Below are 17,549 nucleotides of genomic sequence, written 5' to 3' on the forward strand. Positions count from 1 at the left end.
CAGTGAACGCTCAGTGCCCGCCGCGATGGAGGAGGCGGCGGAGCGCGGCCGGGCTGGCGCTGGGGCGGCGGCGATGGCGGAGGGAGGCAGCCCCGCCGGAGAGGAGGCAGCCCACGCCGCGTCCTCACCACCGCCATGCTCCCCTCCGGAGGGCGGCGGGACGAAGCCACTTAGCGCGGCGGAGTACGCGCGGCGTGTACACCAGTGGCTGTGGGACTCGTACTGCGGGTACCTGGGCTGGCAGGGCTGCTCACCCGCCTTCCTCGCTGCCGCCGCCGCCGCCGCGCAGCCGCCCCCGCCCGCCGCCGCTGCCTACTACAGCCCCTTCTACCTCTTCGCTCCGCCACCAGCACACACGGCCTCCGCCGGGACGGGGCCTCGCGCCCCCGCCGCTGCCACCCCAGCCTGGCCGGGAGCGGCGGGCGCGGTGTCCCCCCTGCCCAGGGCCGCCTCCGGCAGCGCCGCCAGCACCAGCGGCAGCGGCGCCTCCAGGGACACGGGGCGGCCGGCGGGTGAGTGGGGCCGGGGCTGGGCCGCTGGGCCTGGGGAGGAAGGGGAGCCTGATGAGAGCCGCAGCTCCGGGAAGCAGGATCGGGAGGGAAGCCGGGAGTGTACGACGTTGGGAGTCGCTGCGCTTCCGTTGGCTGCGGCTCCGGGCGTGTGGCTGTGCCTTGTGACACAGGGTGACAGCCCTAATACTGAGGTCGTAAGTCCGGAACTTGGTCCATAAACAAGTTTGGATACAGGGTGACAGCCCTAATACCGAGGTTTTAAATGCATAACCTGATACATAAGCAGGTTTGGGGAGATTGACTAGCATATACAGCTTACAGCTTCAGAGCTTGTAAAGATGTTTTCTTGCATACGAAGGAGTTGATTTTTTTTTTCCAGTGGAACTTATTCTTGTGGTCACAGGCTTGTAATGCATCTAGCTTTATAAGTAGCCTGTTTGGATTATGAAATCTAAACTAACTTTGCCTATTTTAGTGAGCTCTTGGTGCTCAAATAAAATAATTTTGTCGAATCGAAGCAGAGAAGTGAAAACATGCTGACGTTGAACAAGCTTAGGCAGTGGGACCTGAGATAAACAAACGTCTGTTGCAGCTGTAAACATTGAAGGCAGTGCACAGCAGACCTTCTGTTTATATTTTTCAAGAATAAAGCAAACTCACTCTGACTTCATGAGAGGTAAAACCTGGAGCAGCAACAACTCACAAGTCGAGGAGTGCCTAGGTCACATTCCTTGAATGTTCATACCACTGTGAGCAATGGTAGGAAGCCGGAGGAGAGCACTGCTGGTGGACTTTGGAAAAAAGCCAGAGCTCTTTTCTCTCTGCAGGACAAAGTACGACATTGCTGATCTGTGACATTATTTATAAGCTTAGTGGCCATATGTTTGTGGAAGATGTTTTTTGTTCCTTTTTCCTTATTTCCAAGGGAAGGGAGCCTAGCCTCTGAGCTTGTTTCTTTCTTATGTTTTTAAGCAGATGTTTTTTTAAACATGGCTAGGACACAGAATAGTATTTTCTGTAATTATGCCCTGATTCTGTTATAGTTTGGTTATGAACTGATGTTACCCGTCATTAAAGGGAGGGTTGGACAAAGGCTAGGCTGAAATGGTTATTGGAATTTTACCTGTTTTTTTCAGGAGCTACTTCCAAATGTTAAAGGTTATTTGGGGCATGAATAACATTTCATGCTGCTGAACATGGTTATTCTGAATATTGTATACTATTGCAATACACTTGGCCTTATTGAGGGGACTAGATATGTGATGCAGTGATACAATACAGTTATAAACAAAGACTGCTGTGCTGATGCTTTGGCTTCAGATTGCAGATGGATATATCTGGAACAGCTAAAGTGATTATGGTTCCTTCTTCCCTGCTGTAGATTATTGCCCACACAGCAGTGAGGCGAGGCAGGGCAGGTCATGTATCTGTCCCTGTGCCAGTGCAGTTTACAGCCCATGCACTTACATAAGCTGAAATAAGTGACAGCTTATGTCAATGTTGAAGGTTTCAAACTGGAATGTCAAAAAGTGGGATTGTTAACTGCCTCTGCCTCTTCAGTCTGCCTGCAGGTGTGTGTCAGAGCAGCAAAATTTAACAGCACCCTGGGCAGTGGCAGGCTTTTTGTGGACAGTCACTGTGATTTAGGCACTTCCTTGACTGGTCCTTCCCTGCCTCACTGCAGGAGATTACTGCTCATCCACTGGGAACAGTAGGGCAAAAGGTGCATCCAGGCCCCACCTGCCCTGTGCCTGACTGGTGCAAACTCCTCTTAAGCACTGTGTGAATGTAATATCCTAGACATTGAGCTGGCTGGATGTTGAATTTGGCTGTCCTTGCTGAATAAATAGTAACTTTTGGCAAAAGAGTGGATTTCTGATATGATGAACAGCTTGAATCGCTGCAATGTAAATCTGCCAGAATCTAAGGATTGCCAGGGTTTCTTAATATGACGGAGTTAAACATAATTCGAATACTTATTTTCCTAGCCCCATGTAGCTTTTTCTTTAGGCAGTCATTTAATTTAATTTATTCAATGGTGAATAAATCGGTCTCTGCCACCAGCTCCAACAAATGTGCTGCTTTTGACAGAGCAGATGAAAGTTTTCACCTGGCGCTGTGTGCTCAAGCCAGGATTGGGAGACTGGCTGTGTTCTCTCCTGCCTTAGTTGAAGACTCTCTAATTAGAATTAGATAACTTGGACAGGCTTTGACAATGCCAGTGGGAATCCATTTTAGTGTTATACATGTCTTGGTTTGACACAGGCCCAACACCAGGCACCAAGAGAGTCACTTGGTCACCCTCCTCTGCCACAGCTGGGTAGAGGAGGGAAAAAAGAAAAAGAAGTAAAGGAAGGCTTCTTGAGTGAGATAAGGACAAGGAGGACTATTTCAAGGGAAAAACAGGCTCAACTTTAGTTGCAAAGTGAAATTTATTTCTAACAAAATCAGAGGAGGATAATGAAAAGTAAAATAAGCCTGTAAAATACCATTTCACCCCCAGCCCCTCCCTCCTTCCCACCAACAGTGCAGGGAAAAAGGGCATGGTCAGTTCATCACTGAGATTTTCTTCCACTGCTCCATAAGAGGAGTCCTTCCCCTGTGAGACTGTGGGGTCCCTCCCACAGGCAGACAGCCCTCCCAAAACTGCTGCAACACGGATCTCTCTTTCAATGGGGTGCAGTACTCCCAGGACAGGCTGCTCCAGCCTGGAAGCAGGGACTCACTCTCTCCACTGGGTCTCCCACTGGATCACAGCCTCTTCCAGGCATCCACCTGCTCTGGCATGGGCACCTCCCCACGGGCTGCAGGTGGATCTCTGCATCCCCTGTGGATCCCCATGGGCTGCAGGGGGACAGCTGCTTCACCATGATCATCACCGCAGCCTGTAAAGGAATCTCGGTTCTGGTGCCTGGAGCACCTCCTCCCCTCCTCCACTAACCTTGGTGTCACCGTGTTGTTTCCCTCACATATTCTCACCTCCTCCTCTTCTCTGACTAGAAGCAAAACCCATTAGTTTGTTTCAATTTTCTTCTTAACTATGTCATCACAGAGGCATTACCAGCCTCCCTCAGTGGCCCAGTTTTGGCCAGCAGCATGCCCATCTTTGTGGGCCCCTGCTACCTAAAACCAGGCTGCCCCATACTATGAATGCATAGTGACCAGTGCAGCAGTATGAAACGAAGCTGTATAAACCCAGGTATTTTAAATAAGAGCTGGCTCTTACCTGATCTCTGCCAGATTCTTCTTACCCTGTTTAAAAGTGCTGTGGGCTTGGCTCTCACAGCTCATGGGGCTATGGCTGGCAGCATCAGTCTCAGCAGCTGAACTGAGGAGGCTTATTCTAAATGAAATTTGATGATGATTTTTGAGACTAGAGAGTGGTGTGATTTTCTTTCCTCTTTTGTCCTTACTCTGTGTGGGGATAAGTAGTCTCAGAAACAGTAACAAAACCAGTCCCTGTTTCCACAGGTTCCATCTGGTAGTAGAAAGGCATTTCTAAGTGAAGTTTTGATGTGAGTGCTTGCATGCTACATGTGAGAGTCCTTTGGAAAATAGAGGAGTAGCTGGGTCCAGATGAAATTATTTTGCAACACTATTTCTTGGAAACTTTCTAAGACACTCTCTAATATTTTCTTTGCTTAAATCACCTGAGTAACAAAAGATTGTGACTCCTTCCTTTGTACCCATTTGCATGTGGCCAGTTAAATAGAAGAATGTGTTATGTTTTCTGGCTGGGGGTAGAGCAGTATGCTGTGTTTTATTAAAAGTAATGTATAGAAATGTTTGTGTCAAGTATTTTCATTTATCCCTGTTTGTATTTGAGTGGAGATAAAATAGGCTGTGTTTTACTTAGAGAACTGGTACTTGATATACACAGAAACCTTGGTGCTGAGGGATAAAAAAGTTATGGTAGGTCTGATTTTCTTTTTAATCTGTTCTCTATGAGATTATTCTAAACAAAAGAACACAAAAACTGATCTTCTGTACTTCAGTTCTTTAGCAGGGTCTGATTTTGCCTCTGATCCTTATTATGAGAGACTCTGTTCTGAAACAGTTAAAGTTCTTCAGGAAGCTTCTTCTAATTCAATTTAAGCAATTCAGATTATTTTTTCTGCATATGTCTTTAGAAATTTTCTCAAAAAACATTTGAGCAGACCTCTAGATTATGTTCTTGTAGAGAGGTTAATGTGGGTTTTGCTTTAGACATTAATGTTAACGTTGTGTTAGTGCAGTAAAATCTGGGTAATGTGAACTATTTCTGTTGCAGGTCGGGAGTTCCTTATCCCTTCACTGGCACACAGGTTCATAGCAGAGATGGTGGATTTTTTTATTCTGTTCTTTATAAAGGCAACCATCATTTTAAGTATTATGCACCTCAGTGGAATAAAGTAAGTCGAAAAATTTAAAGCTTTGTTACATACAGCTTTAAGCTTTTCATGCTCTTTGAGGTGTCAGGTTGTATTTATGGTATGTTTTTGCATATGATATCATTAAATAAATGACAGAAGTTGAGGGAAAGCACCACTAGGCTAACTTTGTTGTAAATACATCCTAATTTTGGGTCAGCTGATAGAAACACAGAATTTTTACTGGTCTGTAGGCTCTCAAACTCACTACTAAGGAAAGATTAGACTTGCACATTTATGGAGGGGGAGGAATAGCAAGATTACAGAATGTTCATTTGAATTTTCAAAGAAAAAAAACACTGACAAACTTTTTAAGCAGCCTTTAAAATGTACTAGATCTGGCTGTGATAAAGTTAATTTTAGCATCTTTTTGCTATACATGTTAATGTATAGCATCTTCTGTGGTGCTGGGTTTTAGATTTCTGACCTAAACAATGCTAACCCCACGAAAAAAATCTGATCTAGCAGATCAGATATGTATGTACTTTGAAAATACAGCCTGGTTGCTAGGAATACTGCCACACTGCAGGCTTCACTGGGTGCAATTTGGGTTTCTTAAAAAGTGCAAGTAAGCAATGTGTGTGTCAACTGTACACTAGACTGAAAGATTCATCACTTCAAATTTTTGTTCACAGATGTAGTAATTTACCCCAAACACTTCATTTTTTAACCGCTTCTTTAACTGTAGATATCTTACTCCTTAACCCTCTTATTCTGCTTCAGATTGGTGTAATCAGATATTCCAGTCTGATTAAGAGATGAGATCTTGGTGCAGTCGATAATTCCACTACTGTACAAACACATTTTGGAACCCAGGCTTTCTGCTCAAGAACCATCCAAATGTTTCCTGACTGTAAAGTGATTACAGATATACAGATACCTTCCAGACACCACCACCTGTGGCTAAAAAGGGGTGTGAAAGAGGGTCAAATCCAAAACAATAAATAAGTCAGTGTAAATGATTGCTGGGTTTTGTTCAGATAAGCAGCAATTAAAATTTCTATTTAGTGGCCAGATCCCATCACCTGTAACCTGACAGTTTATGTTTCCACTTTGCCTTTAGTAGGTGGAGAATGATACAAAGTGAAGTACTGGAAAGAAGGGGAACAACTATATGTATATTGCTGCTGTAAAGTGATGAAAAGAGTAATTTACAGCATTTTCAATATTAATAGTTTTTAGACAGTTGCTTACAGGGAACTTCAGAGAAATGTTCTGGGTGGTTATCTGCTTAAGAGACATGGTGTGCTTGGGGTTAGGCTGAATTGTCATGGAAAACATAGGCCCTCACAGGCTCAAGAAAGGCACTTCAGGCTAAAGCTGTATTGAAAGGAAATGTAGGTTGTGCTACATTGGTTTTTTAATTCCTGGGTTGTTTGGGGTTTTTTTCAGTCTTCTAGTCTGAATAAAAAGGAGGGCAAGTAGCACAAATATTAGATGGACTGTTTCAAAGTGGGACTGCACAGTTCTGTGTGAGCCTTAATTAGATGCATGAGTGAAAAATTCTTGCATTAGTGTGTTGTAAGTATATCCATTCCAGGTATTAGATAACAATGTTACATCTGTGGAGTTTATCTTATGAAAATATGCCATTAACTCCAAATGAATGCTTTGCATAGTTCTGTTAGGCTAAAAACTTTAAGGTTTTAATTGCTTTATATTTGAATCCTCCTATTGCATACCAAGGTGCCTACAGACGAGTATGGTGAGCCATGAAGAATGAGAATGAGGAATCCTGATGAGAACCCTGATCATGCAGAGGAGGATATAGGGCTCCCCTGATTTCTTAGGGAGACTGCCAACTTCTCCCTTGCATTTGTAAAGAGTGCCCTTTTCTTTTTCCTTGAGTGTAGTGTAAGAAGATACTTGGAGACTTGGATGCCTTCCATTTGTATCAAGTTAGATGATTATGTGCAGAATCTGTTTACCTCCCAAGAAGTGTGAGAATTTTCAGAAAAATTCTGCAGCTTACTACCCAGGGACACCATTGTGCAAAAGTGGTAATAAAGAATGATCTTTTCTTAATGAAAAAGACAAAACAAACTAAGCAGTAACTCAGAATGAAACTGAGTGTTCTGAATTTTAATGGCTTGTTTAGTATCAGAGAGTGTGCAAGGGGCTTTTGTTCTCTTATAATACCAGAACAGAGTGAGTGAATTCTGGTATTAAAGGGGTAACACTGGTACTGGGAGAAGGATGGCTTTAAAGTTCAGTTTTATTTTGTACAGGGACATCTCTAAATTTGCCATGCATTACATCATAGAAGAAATAGATGAAGATACGTCCATGGAAGATTTGCAGAAAATGATGATAGTAGCTCTCATCTACAGGTTGTTAGTCTGCTTTTATGAGGTAACTACTCATAAACATTAACCCCTGTAATTAACAGTTGTGAGTTGTTGAAGAAATGGTTTTAAAAAATAGTGTTATCATTGGCCAATAAAGTAAATCCTCTTAACGGTATTTTGGATTATGTTGAAGCTTATGACATTCACATAGTTCTGAGGATAACCAGGTTTGGGAGACCTGTCAACAACACGGTGATGTGGGGACTTAAAATAACCTTTCTTTTACAGATAATCTGTATTTGGGGAGCTGGTGGAGCAACCCCAGGGAAATTCTTGCTTGGACTGCGAGTTGTGACGTGTGAAACTTCTGTACTTATTGCACCCAGCCGTGTGTTAGTCATTCCATCTTCTAATGTCAGCATGACAACGTAAGTGCTCCTGGCTCAGGCTCGCTGCATTCAGGTTAACAGTGTCGAAAGTGTGTGATTTGGAAGGAAGTTCACCGTTGCTTTGTTGTTGACCTTTGCAATAGTCAGACTGGAACAGCTATTGTCAGATTCTGTGATCTAAGAATAAAATGGTAATTATTCAGTCACATGGAGTATTTTTCAGGGTAAGTGGTTAAATCTCCTCTAAAGCTCGACTTCTGTGCTGTGCAAAACTTGGGCACTAAACTTGGAAGCTAACTACTAATGTAAGCAGAAAAGTGAAAGTAAGGCACTGAATGTTCTATTCTGATTTCAGGTCCACAGTACGAGCTTTGATCAAGAATTTTTCTATTGCATCATTTTTTCCTGCGTTCATTACACTGCTGTTTTTCCAGCATAACAGAACCGCATATGATATTGTAGCAGGAACTATTGTGGTCAGAAGAAATGGAGTCAGATGATACCAAAAAATGAGATTTCCGGACTGGTTCTGAACATCCCCTCCAAACCCCAGTGAATAAAGACCTACCCCAGAACTGAAATTGAGGTGTCTGTTGGAATCTTTTGCCCTAATTAAATAGGAACTGATTCAGAAGCTAAAGAAAATGTATGGTTCCTGTATGATGCCAGCAACTACCTTCGAAGTATTGAAGTTTTCATAGACGCCAAAGAAGTTTGGGAGAGAAAATACGTATTAAATCCAGGAGTATTAACCTCTGACTGATGAGACAAAACCTGTCTGCTTTAACTGCAAAAAGGAGCTGTTCTGTTCGTCAGTCTGGGAAAGCAGACCCCTAGGAATATGCCACCTTCAAAGAAATATTGCTCCTACAGTTTTGGATGTTGGCAGGTAATTAAAAATGAAGTTCTTCTCCAGGCAGTTGCCTTTCAAAGGATTTGGGGGAAGAAACCTGAAGTATTAGACAGCAAGGCAAATGATGTTAATTAAGTTGCCATGTATTTAGAGAGATCAGCAGTGGTTATCAGTGTCTTTTATTATTGCTTCACAGATCATATTTTCTCACCTTTAAGTATTTTCTCACAACATTGATGTGAAAAGTTTTTTTGCATGATTGTCTCAAGCACTGTCACTTACTTCACTTGTCCAAGCTAATGAAGAAGTGAAACAATAGCTGCTTTTTCCTCTGGGAAGGGTATGTTACACTGCAGTGTTAGTGATCTGGTGTGTGTAAATAATTCTGGAGCCATCAACAGTACAGACCATGCTAATGAAAGGTAACTTTTTTGCTTCTGTTTGGAGTGAAAGCACTTGTCTATTTCTTGCATATAATGCAGAGCAGAAGTGAATGTGTTTCAGGAGCATGCAGAAAACATTAACTGAAATGTGTTATGGGTGTAAATCTGCAGAAGTACAAAATACTGGTTATTTTCACTTTATCATTCTGGCTAATTGTTTGTATATTCAGAATAACTTAAATACTGAATAAAGAAACCTAATATTTTGCATGACTATACTGCTTCGATGATTCATTCTCGTGTTATGAGTATCTCAGGAAATTAATGTAAGCAATATTAATGTTTTACTGAACTGAGTCTGGAACTCTTCAGTCAGTTTTTGTATGTTCCTCTCTTAGGCTTAACATGCCACTCAGTGGCTGCAGTTCTCGCCCTGCCTTCAGTCTTGCACAGTGGCTTGGTTGACAGTAGAAATGTTTGAGAGCTTGGTTATTGCTCTTGTTTCCAGGTGTAGTAACTTAATCAGTAACATGTCCATATGCTGCAATATTTTCGTTATGTTCTTCTGTGTATGACTGTATTGTGCATGCGTTTCAGTTTTAATTTGGAATGATGATTCAGGACTAGATCCTGTGCTTATAGTTGCAGAATGTTTTGCCATCCATTACGTCTCCAGAATTCGGTCATTTTAGATAACTGCTAAAATCTAACATTTTAGATAACTGCTTTTAAATATTTTTGAAGTAAAGGAAAAAAAAGTTGTTTTGGATAGAACAGTTTTTAGAGCCCTTGCTTGATCACATTTTTTGAATACTCCCAGGGATGGTGATCCTACTACTTACATGGACAGCCTCTTCCAATGCTTGATAGCCCTTTCCATTTTTTTTTTCCCTAGCATCCAGTCTAAACCTTGTGACACCAACGTGAAGCCATTTCCTTGTCTTACCACTTCTTGCCTGAGATGAGAGACCAACCTTGCCCCTCGCCCCCACCGCCAGCCTCCTTTCAGGCAGTTGTAGAATAAGGTCACCCCTGAGCCTCCTTTTCTCCAGGCTAAAGGCCCCCAATTCCCTCAGCTGCTCCTGACAGGGCTTGCCCTCCATTCTTTCAAAGACTTAAGCACTGAGGTCAGGCATGGTGATCAGCCTGATAAAAGCTAAAGCTATCAGAACCAACTTAAAAGTCCTTTCTAGGACAATTTTTGCCTATTCAGAACAAGAACTTTTATTCTCTTTACTCTTGCAGTGACCTAAAAGCTAGGATTCAGAAGGAGGGGGATGGGGAAGGAAGGGAAAAGCAACACTGTTGGCTAAAACTTTATTACTACCAATTCAGGTATAAGGGAATGTATCTCTTACCCTGCAGAAAAATACCTTTTCCAGCGGGTAAAGCAAACAATTACAAAGCAAGAACAGAGCCTGTCCATGGAACTAGGTATACATTGTGCTGTTGGCTGGCTTTTAGTTTGTCTCTTAGCAAGCTGCGTCCCAGATGTGGCTTGTTTCTGCTTGAAGGACTGGTGCTTGGCAGGTGATTTAGGGCTAAGGGGGACAAAGTGGAAATCTGTGGCATTTTTCACATGTAGACAGCTGGAAACGGGTAATTGCATATAATCCTTTCATGGCTACAGTGGCATAATCTGACTGCCTGAATAGCAGCGAGAGAGTGTGTGTGGTTTGAAAGCTGAGTTGCTGAGCACTTTTTGTTTCTAGAAACAGTGACTGGGACCCTCAACCTGAAAAGAGCAGTGGACCTTTTCCCTCTTGTCATGTCCAGCTTGTGCTAGAAAGGTGCATCTCACCTTGTACCAGTAGCATCTGCAGGAGCAGGGAGCAGTGCTGGGATGCATGGCAGAAGGGCCAGCCAAGGCCCCAGCAGTGCTTCTGAAGACATTTACACCACTGACAGTGATGCAGGTTTCTGCCCTTCTGGCTGAGGGAAGAATTTGTGTGAGAGACAGACTGCTGTGACTTGGTACAAATTCAGCTGTGAGTCCCCAGATGAACAAGCATTTCCTCTGATTTTACTAGAATAATGTCTGTTCTCCGAGAAGTTCCTGTAACTGCTACAGAGGTGCCCACCCCCTATTACTCATTGCAAGTCTTCAGTTAGAACAGTGGTGAATGTTTATAAGCACTGGGTTGGGTTTCTTTAATAGCACTACAAAAAAAATAACTGCAGTAAGCTGACACATTGATAAGCTGCTCCAAGCTTCAGCCTACAATAAAACTCCTTTGTAACAGGAGACTTCTAAATTTAAGATCCTTTAAAATCAATGCAAAAAAGCAGAGGTTGAAGAAAGCACAGACATTGCTCAGGTTGAGGGAGCCACCTCATACAGTTACAGCTGGGGATGCCTTTACAGAGAGTTAAAATTGCCAGGTAATATTTCGCAGTTTTTATTGATGGCATTTATCCCATGGTTTAACATGTTAATTATACTGTAATAAACATGGCTTTAATATTAAACTTTTCCTTATTATCCAAAGTCACCACAGTCCATTTCAGTAAATATAAAAATATATACTTAATACTTTGTACAATACTGGTTTTTGGTCCAAACAAAAATGGATCAGAAAAGCCAATAAACTTACTTTAAGAATTCCCAATTTTAAAGATTTTCTAAATGGATTTAGGCAACTTTGAATAATGGGATTTACATAAAATCTGAGACAATACTAAACAAAAATGGCTGTAACACACAAAATTAAAATTTCAATTTCACAGATTTGTTATGCCAAAAAAGTACATAGAGAAACAAAATCATATTTACACATTTCATAATAAAATAACAAGGCGAGACAGGTGATAAAGGGCTGTAAGAATGAAAATATAGAAATAGCATATAATTATTAAATGAAGAACTACAGATCTAACAAGTCCTTAGCATGGATCATCCTTTAATCAGTCTTCCCCTATCAGAAAATTTTAGTGCACAATACACCCAAACTCACTCACTTCACACATACACCAGCACAAACTCAGCATAGAAATCATTCGTTATCAACATTCTCTACTCTATACAGCATCCCTCGCTGATATAATTACAATTTCGAGGCGTCAGTAAACGCGGATGAGCGCACGTAGTGGTGCGGATGAAGAGGTATCGACAAGCCATTCACTGTGCAGGCTCTACTCAGGGCTACAGCCAGACCATGCCGAGTCAGTGAAAGAAGTAACTTGAGACTTTTGCTTGAGAACAGCCTTGTTGCCAACTTTACTTGCTACCAAAAAAACGTAATGGGGAGGGGAGGGAAGGACAGGAAAGCTAAGTTTTATATTCCTTTAGGCAGATCTGACTTCCGACAAGCCAGCGTGAGGTACAATCCCAGTAACTGAACAATTCAGGGTAGTAGCTGAACATTTCAGGATAGTAGCTGAACAATTCAGTCAGGGTAGAAGCTGAACAATTCAGGAGAGTAGCTGCTTCCAATGTTTTTGATGCTTTACCGATCAGGCGTTTACTTTCTACGTCTAACTGCAGTCTTTATCTTCCGACCAGCAACTGAAGATCCAGAGGCAGAGAAAACATTTTTCCCATTAGTCCTATTAAAAGAAATTAGTAGTTCAGAGTTTAGGACAGTGTAGCTGAAAATTCAGTAGCAGCACTGAGTAGATATTCCAGAACAACTGTTTCATAGTCTTGTCTCACTAGTTACCAGCTGGCAACAAGCAGCAAATGACGAACAGGAGGAAGAGAGTTCCAGAAACCAATTAAATCTCTCTTATTCAGAAGGTAAGCAGCAGCATAATGGCTGGGTACGGGTTCTACCTTTCAAGAACAAGAATCTCACATGTGTTGATGTGTGACATTCCTGACAGCTAGGCTCCTTTACAGATAGCGGTGCTTAGTTAGCCAGTCAGGCTAATAAATGGAAGGATGCCAAATTTAGTTTCAAACTCCAAAGTTCATCTGAACACCTCATGATTTAACAGCAGTAGAGGCTGAACACTGTCCACTGATATTACCCGAAGCTCAAGGGAAATTCTGATATGTTCTCTTACCCCACTGTAAATGTTGGAGGCTGGTTGAACGAAAATCCTGAAGTGCCAGAAGGTGGTGCAGGAGCTGCTGATGCAGGAGGATTTGCACCAAAAGTGAATACTCCTGGGTTATTTGGAAAGTTGAAATTAGTAGTATTACTTCCAAACTGGAATACAGAACCTGGGAAGATGGGGTGGAAGCAGAAGGAAGTAAGAAAGCTGGAATTTGAGTTCATCCTTTTCAGCAAAATCCTCATGTTCTTCCCCATCATCTTTAAAGATTATTCTTTTTGCAGGTTGCTCAAGATGACAAAGTTGGGGGGGTGCAAGAGAAGTGTCAGACTACTAAAGGAACATTTTATTGAATTCACAGAATGACTAGGTTGGAAGAGACCTTTAAGATCATTGGGTCCAACCGATACCCTAACACCTCAACTAAACCATGGCACCGAGTGCCACATCCAGTCTTCTTTTAAACACATGACACATCTTGAGACTGTCCTCTCGTTCTGTCAGTTGCTGCCTGGAGAAAGAGACCAACCCCCACCTGACTACAGCCACCTTTCAGGGAGTTGTAGAGAGCGATAAGGGCACCCCTGAGTCTCCTTTTCTGCAGTCTAAACACCCCCAGCTCCCTCAGTCCTTCCTCACAGGGTTTCTGTTCCCAGTCTCTCACCAGCCTCGTTGCCTCCTCTGGATGCACTCCAGGGTCCCAATGTCCTTCCCAAACTGAGGGGCCAGAACTGGACACAGCACTCGAGGTGTGGCCTCACCAGTGCTGAGTACAGGGGAGGGATGACCTCCCTGCTCCTGCTGGCCACACTGTTCCTGAGACAGGCCAGGATGGCATTAGCCTTCTTGGCCACCAGGGCTCACTGCTGGCTCATGTTCAGCTGGCTGCCAACCAGCACCCCCAGGTCCCTTTCTGCCTGGGCACTGTCAGCCACACCATCCCCAGCCTATAACCCTGCAGGGGGTTATTGTGGCCAAAATGCAGGACTCGGCACTTGGACTTATTAGACTCCATCTCACTGGACTCTGCCCATCCATTCATTCACACAGACTGAGGAATTTTTAAAGTAATACTGCTGGCACACTGATAATTAGTTGTTTGCTAGCTTCTGTGCCACCATTAAAATTATACCTGTGCATACTGAAGTTTATTAATCTAGTCTTAAACTATGAATTTATATTCAGGTAAACTTTCCTGTGTTCATGCAATGGATCTGGGGATTTCCTTTCCTTTAATGTGCCAGGAGTACCTTGTCTGAAAAAAACCCAAACACTTCAATCATCAGAGTAAATGAATAAGTAATACAGAAAATCCAGAGAACTCTACCTTTAAAATGCTATCTGATTAATGAAAGATCAACTGAGTAATGTGTTGTGCACTAATCTGTACTAATCTACTGATTAGTACAAAAATGTCAGCTACTTTTAATGGAGGTTATTTTGTAAAACTTCTGAGAGGAAAAAAGAGGCTTTTCCCTTTCAGTATTTGATGTGATATCAAATAGACATTCTGGCACTGGTTTTGTTTTTTAATTATTACTAGTATGAAACAGGTCTTTCTTAAGTTACAAGGTTCATTCTCTGCCCCTTTCCCATGGCATTTTATACTTCATTAGTAAAAAGATCTTAATACAGTCTTGACCCATAAATGCTTAAAAAAACCCCCAAAGAATTCTGACTGTATTTTATACAATAAAATGATTTGATTCTCAAATCAAAAAATATCAATTTTGCACTGTGTCTGCTCTTTTGTTTTACACAATCTTACCAGTGATTACTCCATGGTTTTCAACAGTTCCTTTTAATCATTAGGTTTCTAAAGAAAATAAAGCTCAAAATTTAGTTGTAGAGTTGCAACCTCCATGTCTGCTAAGTCCCTTGTGGAGAAGGCTTACTGTGAAGCTGGATACCCGTGGCACTTGTGTCTCCACAGTCAGGACTGGGACATAAATGACAACCCTATACCCAAGATTTTTATGGATGGCAATTCCTATATTTAAATACACACACAAGGCTGAAGTTGTCTTTCTCCATATAATTCATGGTGCAGTTCATGAAAAATAAAATAAAATAGATACAATCCTTAAACAGAAGAGGCTGGTGGGCACTCACCAGCACTGGGGGTACCGGAGCCAAAGGCTGGCTGATGGGCTGCCTGCTGTCCGAACACGGAGGGCTGAGTGCTGCTTGTCACCGAGCCGAAGGCAGAAGGAGCAGGCTGAGAGCCAGCAGAAAACAACGGTGTCGACAGCGACCCAAAACTTGGAGCGCTTTGCTGGCCAGAGCCTGGGCTGGGGCCAAATGCTGGTAACTGACTGGCACCAAAGGCTGGGCCAGCAGCAGGTGCTGGAGGCCCAGAGCCAAACAGAAACGAAGACGATGACCCTTGGGGACAGAGAGGGATGTCAGTATGGGCCCCTTCCGTCCCACCCTCAAGAATGAATGCAGAAACAAAAGGTTCTCAAGCCTCAGGTCTGCTGGCTGAATACTCATGCTAATTTCAATCTGATTGTGTGAGTATATAAAACAGACACTACCTCAGCCACAACAGGAACTGCATCTTTTCTTTTAAGCAACATGAGAAACACTGTGTTTATGAGAGTCAGACAAAATTAAATCTCAAACGCGCTGGCTGTCTCTTCCGGTTGTGCAGACAGATTCCTACAAAGTGTGTTTTAATCTGCATTTACTAAAAGCTGTTTCTACCACACAAATGGAATATTCATTCAAACTGGATTTTTCCAACAGGCAAAATAAAGCTCCTGATTTATTAGGACTAGGAAAACATGTATCTTTTCTTGTCAGCAGCTTCACCCCTCTCCTGTTTAAGTGTTTATCAGTTTCTGCTGGCCAAATCAACCTTGCAGTAATCTCAAAATCTTGGTTTAGCAGAGTAATTCTCTATCATCAAGAGAGAACCAGCCCAACGGCTGAGCTGCACGGCCAGCAGAAAAAATGAAATGCACCTGAAAGTACATGGCAGATCTGCTATGCCAAAGGGGCGTTTTAAACAGCATTGCTAATGCTCATGCAACAGAAAATACCCTCTAATTGTGCTTAACTCGGAACAGATGACTTTCTTGCCAAGATGAGATCCATGCTAAAACTTAGGTTTCTGCATTTGTGACGATGTTTGAAATATGGTATCACTTACTAATAAAATTACACTGAATGTAAGCAGTTTAAATGGATCTGCTGGTTGTTGTAATTTAGGACTGTTTTCTCTATTTCTGATCCACAAAAGTGTGCAAATTAAACTTCTGTGACTGACAAAGTTAAGCCATCAGGATCAAACTAGATTAAGTCTTCCCCTTACAGATTCAATCTTATTTCCAACATCCTATATTGCTCATAGGAATACAGATAATTTGGTGTATTTAGTCATGCATTTGTTCACAAAATTCAGGCAGTGGAGTCACACACATAAAACATGAAGAAACTCTGTATTTCTTACTCCTGTCTTCTCTAAATTCCTAGAAAATTAATGTGCACTAGCCATGCTCCTTAGAAGAAACCAACCCTTAAGCAGCATTAATTGCATGTTGAGGTACTCCATTTATAGATTACTTGTGAGGGAAGGACTTGGCAAAGCTTGACATTATTTCCAGAAATTCAGATTTTTAGGTATAGAAGTGCAAAAGCAGGAAAATTGTAATTCACTGACTTCTAACTGTAAACACTGGACTAACAGTGACTGAAGAAAGAAACTACCATTCCCACGGTGAAAAGCTCCTGTACAAACTGAAATCCAGTAAAGGTTTGTCCTTCACATAAAACAACTGTGCTGCCAATTCATTCCTAAACTGTATTTCCCACACTGAAGGAAAATGAGCCTAAATTAACATTGCTGAATATAATCCTCAGTATTTTTCTCTACATCTATGCATTTAGCCTGGACATTTTCCAAAGTAAAATGCTCATGGAACAGTATCTCCTTAGTCTATTACATAATGACAAAAATGAGAAAATGAGAAGAGGAGCTATTTAAAACATACCTGTTGAATTTGATGTAGTTGTGGCTCCAAAAGTAAATCCTGAATTTGCTGCATTGGTACTGCTCTCTCCTGAACGAAAGAGAAACGGAGTAAGAGTCGAGCCAGTGCTGGAAGATGTGGTTGCTGGTTTGTTCTCTTGAGAGAAGCCAAATGACTGAGATGTTGCAGATTCTGCAGGATTGCCAAAAACAGAGCTGGTCACAGTGTTGCTGGGTTGTCCAAACACAAAAGGAGTGGGAACTGGCTGAGGGTTTGAGGAAGAGAGGGTGCTGCCAAACACGCTGCTGCTGTTGGCTGAAGTGGCGGGTACCACTGTGCTGGAGGAACTGGAGCTCAAGAAGCTGAAGGATGCTCCTTGATCTGAAAGGAAGAGACACAGTTACCACTAAGTCACACAAATAGCTTTAACAACCAGGAACTTTTCACACAGCAACCATCACTGAAAAACTTCAATCCTCTACTGCAAACTTTCAACAAATTAAAGTATACAAAACTGTGCAATATCTGTGAAGAGATTTTTGCTCCTTTACAGCAGTAGAGAAACTACAGCGCAGCTGCAAGTGGATAGAAAGAAGATATTCTCTCTCTTCTTCCCTTTCACTATAAAAAACAACACTAGTATGAGGCCTGTATACTGCACCATATTACATATTTTATCACCAACTGAGCTGCTGCTACTGAGACAGTACAACTTCTGTGCTTCCACAAGCAGTGATACAGGTTC

At 42.3% G+C, this 17,549-nt stretch overlaps 2 protein-coding genes across 4 annotated transcripts in view; one reads left to right on the top strand and one right to left on the bottom strand.

Moving 5' to 3' along the window:
- FAM8A1 (family with sequence similarity 8 member A1) lies at positions 1 to 9,112 on the top strand. The gene is made up of 5 exons (XM_009086527.4): positions 1 to 512; positions 4,783 to 4,903; positions 7,150 to 7,273; positions 7,498 to 7,637; positions 7,954 to 9,112. The coding sequence occupies exons 1-5, from the start codon at positions 26 to 28 to the stop codon at positions 8,096 to 8,098; spliced, it is 1,017 nt and encodes a 338-aa protein (XP_009084775.2). The 5' UTR covers positions 1 to 25; the 3' UTR covers positions 8,099 to 9,112.
- A 2,105-nt stretch (positions 9,113 to 11,217) lies between these two features.
- Positions 11,218 to 17,549, bottom strand: part of NUP153 (nucleoporin 153) — a 44,233-nt gene continuing 37,901 nt past the window's right edge. For all 3 annotated transcript variants that reach the window (XM_030229459.2, XM_050970746.1, XM_030229454.2), the window contains 4 exons: positions 16,826 to 17,185; positions 14,943 to 15,215; positions 12,840 to 12,999; positions 11,218 to 12,380 (listed from right to left, as the gene is read on the bottom strand). In XM_030229459.2, the coding sequence (XP_030085319.1) occupies positions 12,296 to 12,380; positions 12,840 to 12,999; positions 14,943 to 15,215; positions 16,826 to 17,185 (878 nt within the window). In that variant the 3' untranslated portion in view covers positions 11,218 to 12,295. The remainder of the gene's footprint in view (positions 12,381 to 12,839; positions 13,000 to 14,942; positions 15,216 to 16,825; positions 17,186 to 17,549) is intronic.

This window comes from Serinus canaria, chromosome 2, assembly GCF_022539315.1.
Source record: "Serinus canaria isolate serCan28SL12 chromosome 2, serCan2020, whole genome shotgun sequence".
Taxonomy (NCBI): domain Eukaryota; kingdom Metazoa; phylum Chordata; class Aves; order Passeriformes; family Fringillidae; genus Serinus; species Serinus canaria.